This window comes from Portunus trituberculatus, chromosome 9, assembly GCF_017591435.1.
Source record: "Portunus trituberculatus isolate SZX2019 chromosome 9, ASM1759143v1, whole genome shotgun sequence".
Lineage (NCBI taxonomy): Eukaryota > Metazoa > Arthropoda > Malacostraca > Decapoda > Portunidae > Portunus > Portunus trituberculatus.
In genome coordinates, this window is record NC_059263.1 from 1820554 (window position 1) to 1836298 (window position 15745).

At 42.3% G+C, this 15745-nt stretch overlaps 2 protein-coding genes across 2 annotated transcripts in view; one reads left to right on the forward strand and one right to left on the reverse strand.

Annotated features, from left to right (window-relative positions):
* Positions 1 to 110: 110 nt before the first annotated feature.
* Positions 111 to 10397, forward strand: LOC123501182 (cytochrome P450 302a1, mitochondrial-like). The gene is made up of 11 exons (XM_045249833.1): positions 111 to 727; positions 1065 to 1169; positions 5481 to 5718; positions 6008 to 6101; positions 6405 to 6504; positions 6829 to 7021; positions 7383 to 7575; positions 8077 to 8184; positions 8292 to 8432; positions 8735 to 8932; positions 9150 to 10397. The coding sequence occupies exons 1-11, from the start codon at positions 583 to 585 to the stop codon at positions 9258 to 9260; spliced, it is 1626 nt and encodes a 541-aa protein (XP_045105768.1). The 5' UTR covers positions 111 to 582; the 3' UTR covers positions 9261 to 10397.
* Positions 10398 to 10473: 76 nt separating this feature from the next.
* The window catches only part of LOC123501181 (myomegalin-like), a 44541-nt gene continuing 39269 nt past the window's right edge, over positions 10474 to 15745 (reverse strand). The window contains 4 exon segments of the mRNA XM_045249832.1: positions 10474 to 12205; positions 13248 to 13274; positions 13801 to 14325; positions 14447 to 15359. Coding sequence (XP_045105767.1) covers positions 11973 to 12205; positions 13248 to 13274; positions 13801 to 14325; positions 14447 to 15359 — 1698 coding nt within the window. The 3' untranslated portion in view covers positions 10474 to 11972.

Consider the following 15745-nt stretch of genomic DNA (forward strand, 5'->3'; position numbering starts at 1 on the left):
ACCTGTCAGGAGTAAAAAAAAAAAAAAAAACAATGGAACAGCAGCGGTCAGACCTGTCAAGTGAATCTTATTGTCCACGAGTTAGATAGTAGGGAGTGGGACCAGCTGAAATGTGGCGTGTTCTGCTGAGCTGCACTTAGGAGTGAGGACACAAGCTATTCCTTGTAAGCATAAGTTAACACTTAGCCGCACCACTAAAGTAAGAATATACACAACGGAGATAAGAAACATTAGCCAGACACGTGTTTAACAAGGACAAACACTGAGAGTAATATCCTGCCATCCTGAATCAAGGGCATTCAAAGAGAGGGCGACGCACCGAACAAGTTGTGACGTCAGAAAGTTGCCAGGAATGACGTCAATGGCAGAGGAGACAAGCTCATTGGGTCAGTGGAAAGAGAGAAAGATAGACGTGCGGAACTGAGCGTTGGCAGGAAGGTGTCAAAAGGAACAAACTGAACTTCGCAGCAAAAACCAGACACACACCTTCCCTATGTAGTGCTATGACATTAACGACAAGAGACATCAGAGAAGAGAGTTAGGCCTACATCAGATCATCGCTGTGACTCCTCCAGAACAAGGATGCAGGGCAATATGAGGGGCGTAGTGCTGGGGATGGCCAGGGTTGTCGGCGAGCGGCTGGCATGCCCAAAGCTATCTCAACCCGCAGCTGCAGCCTTGACTGTTTCCTTGCCAGGTCATTCTGTGCCTATACGCTATCTAACAGGTGAGATTTGCTGTCCATGTTTACAAGTTACTGTCGTTTTAAGAATTTTGTGCTGTTAGCTATGTAATGGGCTTGCACGTGGCAGTTCTTGGATGAAGCTCCCTTATAATTTTTCTCCTCATAAACTAATGTAATCTCTTATAACTCGCTATTCACTTTTCATTGAAAATCTGATTACTGAGTCTATTTCAGTCATCTATCGCCCTGTTTGAGAACCAGTCTTTCCATCATCTATTTACCAAGTTTAATATTAATCAGCTACCTTCACCTCTCGTTTTCCTTTCTCATAGTTGTTGCCTCATTACTAACGTACAGATTTTGTTTTTCCTCCCCACAGAGAGTGCCGGGATATCCTGGGAAGATGCCAAGCCCTTTGAGGAGATTCCCGGACCTTCGTGTCTCCCGCTAATAGGTTGCATGCATCATTATCTACCTTACATAGGTGAGTGACTTTCTATCTGGCGAACGCTTACAAACGACGCCATATGACCTGAATGTTGGCACGGCACCTTTTAGACACAAGGCATGCATGCAGTTCACGTGTGCTCTCGATTAATGTTTACAGCTCGTATTAGTGTACTACTTAACGAGAACGTCTGATCTCTCTCGGTCACAACATAAAATAGCCTGGTGTGTATTACTGAGATGCAAAATTCCTTTGAAATTCATTAAAGTTATCTGAATCAAGCAGTGAGAAGTAAATAGATAAAGAAAAATTGTTTAATAAATTGGAAATGCTTAATAGTACGGAATGAATAAATGACAAGGTATAGGTAAATAAATTAATGGGGCAAGAAGTAAATGTGTGTGAGACTAGTGTTAGATGAAGTAGAATATACAATAGAATAAGTACCGTACCTACACAACAAAACGAGGCACAAGCAGAGAGGATTCATAGCCAAGCGGAGATAAAAGTCTGCTTGTAATACTAGCGGTGCATTAATATAGTCAAGTCACGGACTGACTTCATTAGGCAGCTGAACAGAGAATGCCCACTGTGTGTTGTACTATCAGATCAGTGAGAGATTGAGAGGCCAGAGTGTTTTAGGCTGTGAGAAGAGAGACTAACAGCGATGCAAGGTGAACACACACAGGGAGGGGGGAGTGTTTGTTGAGATAACGGGTGCCTCGGGCAGTAACGAGTGGCGGCTCGGTGGGTGAGCGGTAAACGTCGGTCTAGCATCCTATTTCTTAACTCAGTGTTATTTTTCCGTTTAGATGGACATTTTTTTAATGAAACTATCAGTCATAATCTTGGCGTTGTTTTCCGTTTATGATACAGTTTTCTTGTGAAACTACAGTATCAATGCATACAGCTTTGAAAATATAGTAACTTTTACCTGTCTGCTAAGAGTGATCAACGAGGCGCAGAGACGCAGGAGAATGTAGTCTGTAATTCGTTATAAAGACATTTAGTATTATATTGTTGCATTTTTCCTAAGACAAGATAATCTACAATCTTTCTTCGAGTTAATAAGCCAAACAGATATCGCCAAAGATACTACTGCATTGTTATAGCACAGACGCCAGCACTTCACTTCTTGCCAATCCTAGCCATATAATTTTTCAGTAGCAGCACCTGGTAGCTCCATACCAGGTGAAGCTTCAGTTTTCCTTTGATTGGTTTAACCACCTCAAAAACGAGGCCTTTAGGAATGACCCACTTGATCTCGTCCATGCTCTGACCTCCGTGACCAGAGCGTCACCACGTCGTCATCTCCACCATCCTTCGTGTGTGTGTGTGTGTGTGTGTGTATTTTCCTTTTTCCTATTTGTTCTTCCTCTTCTTTGTAAGTTTTTTCTCCATTCACTTAAGGGTAGTATAGTTAGACTATGTGTACAGTCTTCCTCCTGTCTGTCTGTGTGTGTGTGTGTGTGTGTGTGTATATATATATATATATATATATATATATATATATATATATATATATATATATATATATATATATATATATATATATATATATATATATATATATATATATATATATATATATATATATATATACACACACACACACACAGCACACTAACATTGTTGAATTCTAAACATTTTGATACATTTAATATTTCTTTTCAGCATTTTGTGAGGTTTTACTATTGAAAACAATAAGATTATATTATTAGAGTTTGCGAATGATAAAGGCGATGCGGCGGCGGCAGCGGTAGTAGAGGTGGTGGTGATGGTGGTGATCGATGGAAGCAATGAGAGGGGATTGATTATATATTTCATACCTTTAAGACTAAGCCTTCCACCTCTTGGCTAGGTGCCACTTCATTGAACTACTTTAATATAAGGTAGAGTGTCACTATATTCCTGCTTCCCCTTCCCTCTCTCTCTCTCTCAAGATTTCTTGGAAATAAATACCGATGATCACTGCCTATTTACGATTACTTTATTGAAACTCACGACAGGACAGCTTCTTGTATCCTTAATCTTTCCCTGGCTGCAGTAACAATCTCTAAACACAACACAACCCAAAGCAATGCAAAGCTGCCCTCTACCAGTCACCACCACCACCACCACCAGCCTTCCCGTGCTCTAATCTCCTAAAAAAAAAAAAAAAAAAGTGTGTGTGTGTGTGTGTGTTTATTTTACTGTCCTGTACAGAGAGAGAGAGAGAGAGAGAGAGAGAGAGAGAGAGAGAGAGAGAGAGAGAGAGGGTGGGAGAGGGGACCACAGGTGCATAGGTGAAGGAAGTATGAGAAACATGGGGGAGGGGAAGGAGTGAGGGACGGTCGAGAAGGTGGGTGTGGACGGCAGGCAGGCAGGCCAGCCAGGCTACGACAGATGCAGTAGAAGCCAATGACAATTACTATGAGAAAAGACTGACATGTTACTGTCATATATATATATATATATATATATATATATATATATATATATATATATATATATATATATATATATGCATTAAACAAGACATTATTGTATGTTGATTCTTGCAAATCAATTAATATTGTTACCAAACACGTCCCGTACAAAACGTCTCCATGGACCAGCAGGCAGCAATCACCACCTGGCGAGTAGCGATTTGTCTACCGTGTGAACCGCTGCAGCATTGGCCGCCCGGTGTTGGCAGCCTGGCATGACGAATTGCCGGCAGTGAGAGTGGTGAAGGATATTGATAATAGTGATAGAAACGAAGAGAATAGTGTGTCAGTAATCAGAAGTAAACTATTCATACACTGTAAAGAACACAAAGCAGACAGCGGTGTGTGGGTGCCTGCTGGTGACACATTGACAGCCGCCACCAAGCAGTCTTTGGCTAATGTAAGTAATATATTGGTGTAACTCATGATTTCACGGTGCTGCCATGTTATAATCTAACGTTGGTAACTTCTAGGACAATATATCAGTGAACTAACACTTGTGAATACTTAAAAATCCTAAAAATGCAGCCCTTCAATGCGTCAACAAGCCAATCTCCTCACCTGCTGCCTCTCTTTCAGCCTTATCTGCCTCATTTCTCACTCTTTATAGGCCAGACAGGTCACACAGTGGAGTCATAGGTCTATTTTTTACGTCCGTTGTCGAAATATAGCCGCATTTGCCTAGTTTATGTGTTATATAGGCCGATTGAAGGAAGGCGGGGCGGGAAGGACCTGCTATGGTGTGACGTCATTACCGGTTCCCGCCCAAATGCTTGCCGGCCGAAGCTCGTCGACTTCCACTATTGTTTATATTTGTCTCATTTCGTTTATTTCGAGTCACAAGTATCTTTTAAGGGTTTCTAATGATAGTTAGTTGTGTTTTACGTCTCTTCCATGCTTAAATTTACTAAAGTACGGTGATTTAGAGGGTGATGATGCCGTAAATGTGAGGGCAAAAACACGTAAAAATTTTTACCTCACCTGTGAGTGATTTTTTATTTAAGGTTGTAGCGAAGTGTTTTTGTTTTCAAAGAATAGATTATGATGGAAAAAGTATGAAAAGCTCCTGATCAGTTACATATATGGACTTTGAGAATGATTTGTAGCCCTATTAATATTGTAAAAAACGTCATTTTCAAGATATTTGTTTTTCTAATTCGGCGTGTTGCCAGGTTTTAATATATCGAAATAATAGCCATAATTTTTGAAAAACGTTATCGATCCAATTGAATGAAAATGGTGGGCTTTAGAATGATTTTTAAGCATGTCGAAGTTCCAACACTTTATTTAATATATTTTTTTAAGTATTTCTATTATTCCTCAGTTCGGCAATATTTTCATATTTTAGGAATTAGTTTTGATTGATAACAAGTCAGAATATTTATAGCATTCGTGTCCTGCTGCCTTTTGGGAAATTCTTATTTTCAAAATGATTTGCATAACGTATATATGTGACGTCATCAAGGGGGGCGCTCACCGGCTCGACCTAGCCCAGCACTCTGCTCCCAGCTTGAGGGTGTGGGGGGTTGATGTGTGTGTGTGTGTGTGTGTGTGTGTGTGTGTGTGCTGCCTTGTCTTTCGGTATCAATGAGGGGAAGCCACCTGTTTGGGGAGGGGGAGGGCTCCCGCCTTGATGACGAAAGACAAGGCAATATACACCGACACCCTGCGCCTGGCTTGATGTGAGAGTTGTGTGTGTGTGTGTGTGTGTGTGTGTGTGTAGTCTTGGGAATTCTACTAATTATATATGTGACATTTGAAAATAGTCGTGGTGAGAAAGCAAAGCGTTTCTGAATCTGGGCCTCTGTACTCCATGTAATCTAATGCAGTGACTGTGTGTGTGTCCATGTAAAAAGCATGCCCATACTTGTTCCTCCAGGCCAATACTCTCCCAAGCGGCTTCACCACAATGGGCGCCTCAAGTTGCAGCAGTTTGGTCCTATTGTGCGGGAGAATCTTCCAGGCAACACAAACCTGGTGTACCTTTTTGACCCGGAGGATATCGAGGCCATGTACGCCAAGGAGGGACGCTACCCCTCCCGTCGCTCCCACCTTGCCCTGCAGAAGTACCGCCTGGACAGACCGCACATGTTCAGCACCGGGGGAATCCTACCTACGTGAGTTTGATTTATGTGTTGAATGTTGAATGAGAATAGAGGCAGGAAAGAAAGGTTATACATATTTTGAATATTGTTGAGACATTGTGTTGTTAGATGTGTTTAAAATATCAAATAATTTCTCTCGACCATACGTTCCCACATTTTTTTTTTTTTTCATTGAATCTTGTGCAATTTGTCATTCTTTCTTGTTTTTGTAATTATAGTATTTCACTGAACTTTCATTCTTTAGTGGTTTTCGTTATTCTTTGTACACACGCAATAATTTGTGCTTCCCTGTCATTTCCAGGAATGGCAAACACTGGTGGGAACTGCGGCGCCGGGCTCAAAAGTCCATGAATAAGGTGTCTGCCGTTACCAGCCGTCTCCCGCAAGTTGATGAGGCGAGTGTTATGTGCCAGTTGTCTCACAGTAACAGTAGTCAGTGATAATAATAGTAAAAATAATAATAATAATAATAAAAATAATAATAGTGCAGGGGCATTGGAGATAGGTGAAGTGAACTTGGTTGAGGAATGAGTACTTTATTCTTGACTAGTTTCTCAGTACCATCTTCAGAGGAATATATAGAAGCTACTGTGAAACTTGACAGTAATGCAGTACAACTCATACTTTAGCCTGTGCTTCCTTTACCACTACCACCAATAGTAATAACAATAATAATAATAATAATAACTATAATACAGATATGCAGGGAGTTTGCAGAATTGGTATGCAAGGTGAGGCGTGAAGGGTCAGGTCGTGTGGGTCACTTTATGGATCTGCAGAAGCGTCTCTTCCTCGAGTGTGAGTATCGTGTGTGTGTGTGTGTGTGTGTGTCCTGTAGATGAGGTAAAACTGCCTTGTAGTTTATCACAATGGAGAGTTCACAGTATTGACTTGTCATGTGATGTCTAGTGCATAAAACACTCTGGGTTCCCTAAGTTGAATTGCATTGTTTCCTCATAAGGACTACATATTTTCACAGACTGCAAACATTATCATGTGGATTCTAATTAGGTGTTTTCTCACGAGTGGGTAGTTATTGTTGGACTGTCACCAGAATTATGGCACACTTGAAGATAGTGAATGTAATTTGAAAATGTGGTCTGTGGTTTCGTTCCTTTGCAGTGACCATTGCGAGTCTGCTTGAGGTGCGCCTCGGCAAACTGGGTGAGCACAGTGACGAAGCTGAGCTGCTCACACATGCTGTTGACGAAACCAACTGTCTTGTTCTCCCCACTGACAATGGCTTGCAGCTGTGGAGGTATATAAGGACACCCATGTACCGTAGGCTTGTGGCAGCCCAGGACACCATGTACAGGTAGGAATGCCATACACAATGTGGTGTGGTAAATGTTTCATAATGCAGCCAATCTATATTTTACTTCATCTCAATGTACATGCCTAGAAACCTTCATTGATTATTTCATTCCTTTTCTTGTTTCCTTCATTCATAGTAATGTGTAAAGGGAACCAATATAGTAAGTAATAATGTGACGGCCAAAAGGGGATGCTTCAGGGTCCCTGTTTTTCAGATTTGCCCAATACTAGCATGAGGAAGCAGATCAAGTAGTAGATAGAGGAAAGGACATATCAGTACATAAATCAAACTGTGTTATGACCACTATCATGATTTGAGTACTTTCAACTACTGCTTCTAATACTATGTACCATTTTGACAGAATTGCTCTTAAATATGTGGAAACAAAAGATGATGAGTTGAGACATGCTCGGCAGAAGAGGAAGGCTGAAGGAGAATCAGAACTAGACACGAAACACGTCACCAGTATTCTGGAGTCATTCTTTGAGAGTGGCCTGGAGGACAAAGACATCGTGGGCCTTGTCAATGACACACTCATGGGAGGCATTGATACGGTACTGCACTGCATCACTTTACATATGTCTGTCTAGGTTAATCTTTCTTCCTCATCCAATTTTGATGCATGTTACTGTGGGCCTTGTCAATGACACACTCATGGGAGGCATTGATACGGTACTGCACTGCATCACTTTACATATGTCTGTTTAGGTTAATCTTTCTTCCTCATCCAATTTTGATGCATGTTACTGGATATTTAGTAAGTTATGATCCACTCTTGTTCTATCTTGTGTATATTCTGTTTTCTTAAAGCTTAAGATAGTTTCATAAGATATCTTGTGTCCCTTGCTTTACTTTCACCAAGAGAAATGAGTCAAAAAGTGTCACAGCTTAGAGGCTGTATGGCTTTATAACTATGAATTTTGCCTACAAAATTATGACCATAATCATTCTCTCTTCCCCACAAAACAATGTGCTTTGATTAAACATACTTTTAAAGTAAAGGTAAACTTCCTTTTTGCATGTTACATATTCAGTTATATATGATTTTCTCCTAGGGTGCCTACACAATGGCCTATGTGCTGTACAGTCTGGCTAACAATCAAGACAAGCAGGACTTACTGGCACTGGAGGCCAGGCGACTGTTGGTTGGGTCTGATGGCAAGGTAAGACTTAAGAACTAGTATAGTATCTTCATTGATTACCACATGCTGTCCATTTTAACTTTAAATATAAATCCTAGACTACAGGTGTACTTTTCCTCGATTCACAGGTGACCACCAAAGTGTTAAGTGAGGCACGCTACCTGAAGGCAGTGATGAAGGAGACTTATCGTTTGCACCCAATTTCCGTCGGGGTGGGGAGGGTGATCCAGGAAGACACAGTCATTCGGGGCTTCAGGATACCTAAGGATGTAAGTGTTTGGTGCTCATAGATTGATTGTCAGGCAAGAATATTTATTATAGACCATTAATCTGACATCCAGCACTGAAATATAATTTTCTTAGTATTGATTTCCAATTATTTCTACTGCTGATGTTTGTTACAGGTGAAATCTGCCTTATTTGATAAAAAAACATAGTAGTAAAACTAAATGTGTTGTGGAGAAAACATAGTAATGAATTTTTGTTGTTGTTAAAAAATAGTGATCTAAATGAATGAAATGAGATCTGTTGTTTGGAAAGAAAAACAACTTACACTTTCCGTTCTTTGCAGACAGTGGTGGTGACACAAAACCAGGTCATCAGCCGCTTGCCGGAGCACTTCCATGATCCTCAGCGCTTTCTGCCTGAACGCTGGCTGCATAAGGCTCCTCCAGCCCATCCCTTTGTTGTTGTTCCCTTTGGTCACGGGCCACGGTCATGCATTGGCCGAAGGATGGCAGAACAGAACCTTCAAACCATAATGTTACAGGTAGGATCATGTAGCAGTGTAGAAATGGCTAAGGGTACATTGGTGGTGCAGTTTCCTGGTGTGATATCTTAACAGATGAGAGGAAACATATTGTCAATAGATATGGTAAACCAATTCTTTGCATTGATATGATGTTGATAGAATATTACCCAGTACTGAATGACAGGTATCTCTGCCCTTAATGAACTCTGATCTCTTGGTGTCCTCTTGTCTGCAGCTCATCTCCCGGTACCGTGTGGGGTGGGTGGGAGGTGAACTGGACTGTCTCTCCAACCTAATCAATGAACCAGATGCTCCACTGGACTTCACCTTCACTGACAGGGAGTGAGTGTGCGTGTGAATGCACCAGCTAGGCACCATCACTGTGCCAGGCAGACATGTTACTCTTAGACAAGTTTACTGCTGTGATTTTTCTTTTTACTGGTATGTATTTCAAGCAATTTACTAGTTTCTTATCTGTAATCAATATTTTGATTATTATTACTGATAAAACATATTAAGCTATAGGTTGTGGGTTTGTTAGTTTTTATCACAATTGAAGCATTCTTTTATGCTTCATCTATTGTCATAAGCATTTTCCTGTAATTAACCTATAGAATTTATTGTAAAACGATACCTGTTCAGATAAACAAGATATTGTGATTTAACTGTCTTCCGATGACATCATCCCACCTTTAGTCATGGAGGGACTCTTGCATCAGAAGGATGGAGATCTCATAGATCGTTGATAAGGATTGCTGCACTGCTTACTGAAAAGTAGTTTTATTTGACATGGTTGTGTTCTTCCTTTAAACTCCCTCAAAGTAACAGTGACAGAAGTGTCTTAATATGTTTATGTTCATGTTCATATACTGCTCTATTCTTGCATACTCTATTCCATTCAGCCTCCCACCTCCCCTCACTTGCAAGCATTCCTCACATTTCAGTGAGTTTTCTATAACCCACAATATCCACTACAACCATCTTGTCAGTTTTGTCTGAGAAGATGCACTGATGGTGTGAATGATATGAAGTTGGACTAGGATAAAATGATTTCAGAAAGGGAGTTCCTAATGTCTAGGTGCTTGCCTTCTCACTACACTACTGCATAAGAAAACTTGTGGCAATCTTAGAATCTTGCATCTTGGCTTTACCTCATTGCTTTTTAATACTGCTGTTGAGGAAAATCTGTTTAAAAAATGGTAAAAATGCACAAGTATGCAACTGTATGTGTATCAATTTACTGATTTTTCTTTTCTTGTTTGTGAAGATGTTGACTCAGTCTATGCAAAGTTGATGTGTGCTGTGAGTTGTGCTTATCCTGTGTACAGCAACACATGTGTGTCACGTCTGTTGGTGGCCGTGCTCGTCCTGGGATGGCACTAGCTGAGGTGAATATTTAGTTAACAATTGAAATGTTCTTATTGATAACTTGGGATCTTGATGATTGTTGCACTTTTAAAATACACCACTACACTGTTCATAAGCTGTAATATTTTCATGTTGCCTTTCCTCCACCACTGATATTCTCCATAGTTAAGTCAGAGGGTAAAGAAAACAGGTTTTCTTGATTGTGCATCTTTGTGTATCCATCAACACATCATTTATGGTTCCTCAACACCCCTTTATCTTACTTTGTACAGATTCATTCACAGTTCTGGAAGACAGCCACATTGGTATAAAATATATACACTCTTACTGACACTGTACAAGTTAGATTATTTTACAGGAGTGTGGCTGATGCACTGAAATATACAGATCAATCACTGAGGCAACCAATCATCTTCCTTATAGTAAGCTTTTGGCAGAAACAATTATCTTATAATTATGTTGGTGAGTGTTGACTGTTGTGCCGCCACTATCTTATCTACTACATTCGCACCAAAGATGTTTTCTTTCAAAAAAAAATTTATTCTATTATTTTTTTTATTTATTTTTTTATTTTTTTACTTTTGGCCTTTCCTCAAAATCAGTTGCACTTACAAGAAGCGATAACAAAGTCACGAGCAGGATTTCATGACAACTTAAGTGTTACCAGCACTAAGAAGCATGAGTAATAAAAGGAAAGATGCGGCAGCAGCATAGTAGTAGTAGTAGTGGTGTAGTAGTAGCAAGGATAGGGAGGAAAATTACTGTTGGCCAAGGATCTTGTGACGTGTATACCATCGAGGGCTCTTGCTCAATGAGGACCCTTGGGCAAGTGGGGCATTATCCCACAACCCTCTTCTTACTGGTCACTGGCAGTAGGCTCAGGCTGGCCCAGTCCCGACCGGCAGCACCGCGAGGGGCAAGGGCGTCACAAGCAGACCCCAACCAACCTGACCAACCAGCTGGACGGCAACCAAAATTCTCTCAACGTCCTGGCAGTGGAAGTCCTGTGGTTCCTCCCAAGAGAGACGGACGGCATCAAGGATACAGTTGTGAGGGAGGAAGGATTGGGGCAGGATTACAGTGCCACATAAGACGTCACTGGAATGTCTACAGGAAATGGCAGCCACAGTCAACACTCCCAACAATAGCCAAATAATGACACTCGTTCCGGCAAGGACTATCCTTATAGATGTAACAAAAACCTGATATGAGCTGGTAAAATCACAGAAGACGACCTATGAGGGTGTTCCTTGAGGGACTTTTACCCACAGGAACTACTTAAAATATTGCAGGTGCCCCTTGGCATCCCATGTCCACCACAGGATAGCTCAGGGCACGATGTTCATGTCATCAATTATCACACAGGATCTAGTAATGTACACGGATTAAATCTGACTGCCTTAATTAGAGATAAGATGCACCAGGAGTCTGTCCAAGACAACCCAGTGTGAAGAGCAGACAAGTCTTTGTTCGGCCTGACAGGAGTGTTCACGAGTTCTGCCGAGGCCATTATACAGTCCATGTCACTCATTGGTTGATATCAAGAGGAATTGCCTCTTGTAAAGTTCTGATCACATCCATGTAAGACTTTGGCACAAACAAAGGTCATTCCTGATGAGAGACCACCTTACAAGATGTCAGTCTTTTCTCAGTCCATAGAATAAAAATCAGTTTTAGAGAGTGGGTCAGTTTACTGAGGCAGAGGATTGGCCTGCTTCAAGTGGGACTTGGCTTTCTTGAGCACATCATGGGTCTTGTGCAGCTGCTTGTAGATGGCTCGCTCCACATTTTCCTTCCGTTGGTTAGAACGTGAGAGCCTCTCTACTACGTCCTTGAGGGTTTCCTCGGTGGAGACGAGACGCACCTTAAGGTTGGCACTCTCCTCGCGTAGCTGTTGGTTCTCCACCATCAGGGCACTGTGACCTGCATCAAACCACAACACTGTAGTGCACAGATTAAGATCATAATTATCTCCAACAGCAACAACTGAAGTATATTTGTTCATGGTGTGGATGAAAATATCTTAAAACATATCAGTGAAAGATGAGACAGGTAAGGTTAAGATCTGTCTTGCAGTCTGAGAAGGAGTGGTTTAGTCATAGAAGAAAGTATCTGAAAGTCAAGGTGATTTAAGGCAGCAAGCATGATCTCCCATGCATAAAATTTCCTCACTGAGAATTATGGCCAGTCAGCGTGCTGCAGCAAATGTACCTGCACAACTGGTGCCTTGGCAAAATATGTACCTGTGTAATTCATAAAGCTGATGAGGAACAAAGGAATCTACTGACCTTTCTTGGGACATTTGTGCTCCAATATCACAAATTATCTTTGCATCAGATGCACATCCACACTTCATCCACACATCCAAACACACAAACAAAAACTGTTCCAGTGCATGCACTGTATGGACACACCAAACATATTTGTTGATTTGTTCAACTCTCATCACCACAAATCAAAAGCAAATTTGCAAGCAATCTGTCAGACACTAGTAGTAGTGGAGCATCAAGTGTGTCACACTAGTCTGATGTAAGTACTGTACAGTGTCATGAGGCAGCAAAAGCTTTAAACAAGACATATGATTTTGGTGAGTGATGTATGTACTTGCATTGCCTCAAATCGATGCATTAAAATGATTAAAATGGAGGCTTTAAAGTCAAGAAAAAATAATCACAAGTGTGTTGGAATGCAAAGAATGTCATGCATCAGAGTGAAGTGAAACGGGTGTGTGAAGCGAGGCTCAACACAATGGGAGGACAGGAGCACACCAGGCACGCAAGAGTCCAGATAGCTGAGTTTGTGCCTCTCTTTTGTCTTAAATCAATTTGTCCCTGAAACACAAACTGAGGTGATGTGTATATCAATGGAGCTTTTGAAGGATCTTTGTGTTAATGGATGTGTTCATCATCAAACATCTGGACCCTTTGGTATAACAGGCAGTGAGAGAATGAGACCCAATACTTACTGCTGAAGTCCTGGAGGTTGGAGGGGGCTGGGGGCAGAGAACAGGGTGAGCTACAGGGTGTCTATAAGTATAAGCCTTGGGAGTCTTAAGTACGTATAGGAGGAAGGAAACATTGAACTGACAAGCTCCTTCCATCTTAGTACCAACAGTCACACCCCCTACTGGTTAGTCCCGGCTATTTAGCACCTCTTACTCAGCCTTTACTGGTCACTTCGTGTTGGTCCCATCTACACTTGTCTACACACCAGCATTCACACTTTTTATGTACTGTAAACACATCTGAGCCTGTTCCCTATAGTGAGAGTTGCACTGCATCAGTCAAGTTCTTGCTACTCAGCTTCTAGGAAGACCAAAGGTTAACTATAAAGCTTGGCTCTGAAGGAAATCAAGAAAGCAGCCCCAAGCACTTCATGAATGAATGGAATGATTCTAAAGACTGTATGAGAGAAATGTTGATGTTGGTTCCCTGTCTGTTTACTAAGTGTTACAATGAGTCATGTTCTGAGGCAATGAAGCTTATGAAATATTGTCAATAACTGAAAGGTTAACTTACTAGGTTCTGAACACAGCGGATCTGGTGGTGGTGGTGGTGACGTTTGAGTGAGGTGTGTGGTGGGGGCCATGTGGTGAGGGTGGGCAGTGGTGCCACGTTCCAGGCTAGAAAATTGATGGTCTGACCCAATGCCCAGGTCAGGTGACTCCCCTGAGGTAGTTCCTCCATCATTGTCTTCCTCAGAGTGGTGGAGGTGGGATGGTACCAGGATGCTGCTGCCCTGACTCTCTTTGTTGTGGGACAGGCGGCTCCTCTTGGTGGTGGAGGAAGAGGTGGTGGTATTGGTAAGGGTGGATGACACAAATATATTCTCCTTATTCTCTGACCAGCGTGATGACACCCGGCGGCTGGAGGACTCCCTTTCTCGCCGCCTGCCACTGCTGGAAGACCTTCGCTCCCGCTGTGGTGCTGCAGGGACAGGGGCAGGGCTGTGGTGTCGCCACAGAATGCTGGGATCTGGCAGGGGCTGGTGGTAATACTCAATACTGGTGACGCTCTCTGGTGAACTGATGGGCTCTACCACAGCTGAAGGAAGGAAGGAAAGCCATTCACTACTATGTACTGTATCAACTATAGCAACTTTTCTCCTGGCTGCTGTCAAAGGCATTGCAAAAAGTTAAAATGAAGAGAAAATTAGAATACTCACAGTCATGACCATGTGTGGCAGATGTGGTGGTGGTGGTGGTGGTTGGGGAAACAGTACCAGTGCTTCTTAGGGTCTTGAGCTGCAGTTGTAAGTTGGTTGTCAGCTGCCTCTCAGCCTCCAACTGTGCTGTCAGTTGTCTCACCAAGATCTTCTGATGCTCAACCTCACACTGCTGTGCATCATTACTGTTACTCTGGTGTCCCGGCTGGTGAATGCTGTCTTCGTGGTGTGGCTCGGCATTCTGTTTCTGTTCTGGATGTGACTTGTGTGGATGTTGTGAGTCAAGCATTGTGTTTTGAGTGTGCCAAGCCTTGAGGTGGGTGATCTTGGCCTGCAAAACAGCCACCTCTTCCTGTAGCACCACTGTTCCCTTCTCCAGTGCCTCCTTTTCAACCACTAGCTGCTCTCTTTCCTTCTGCAGGATGGAAACAGTGCATTGCTCAGTCTCCAGTTGCTGAAGAAGGGATGTGTGGGGCTCCTGAAGGCGTGCCTGGGTAGAGGCAGAAGCCAACTGGGCCTGTAGTCTGGCCCGTTCCCCTACTAAGGACAGTCTCTCCTTGTTCACCTCCAGTAAACGTGCCTCCTGCTTCTGTAATTTCTCTTGAAGCCTTCCATTCCTTGCAACTTCCTCTTGCAGCTGGACAACTTGACTCTGTAGTTGCCTCACTTCCTGTTCTCTCTCTGTCAGTAGCGCTGCTTGATCTTTGAGAGCTGACTCTTTCTCCAGTAAGGTCTCAGAGGCTGCTGAGGCCTGCTGCTGTGAAGCTTCTAGCTGTTGTTGCTGCTGTTTTACCTGGGCCTCACTCTCCAGCAATTTGTAATGCAATTGTTGACATCTTTCTTCTTGTTCCTGCAAGGCTGTCTGGGAGGCTTGAAGCTTCTCCCTGGCCTCTCGCTGTTCTTCTTGGGCAGTCTGCAGGGCACAGGAAAGAGTCAGTGACATGCCTTGAGGTGTGCCATAGGAAAGATACTCATGATTACTAAAGCCTTGAATCTTACTTCCTGTATTAGCACCTCCAAGAAAGTTACAGAGAGAGAGAGAGAGAGAGAGAATGAGAATGTGATGCTGAATGATGCCTATTAATAGCACTGTATTGATACCAGAGTAAGAAAACCTTTGCACGAGTTCATTAATACGAGAGGAAGGCTGCAGTGAAATGAATGGTTGAATGGTTGTGATGAAAGATGGGATAGTGAGATGGTTGGAAAGAGCAAGGTTGTGGCAAAGGAACAAATAACCTTTCTAGAAGAGTGTAGTGGTGACCTATGCATACACTTAAGTGGTTTCTTCAATCACAA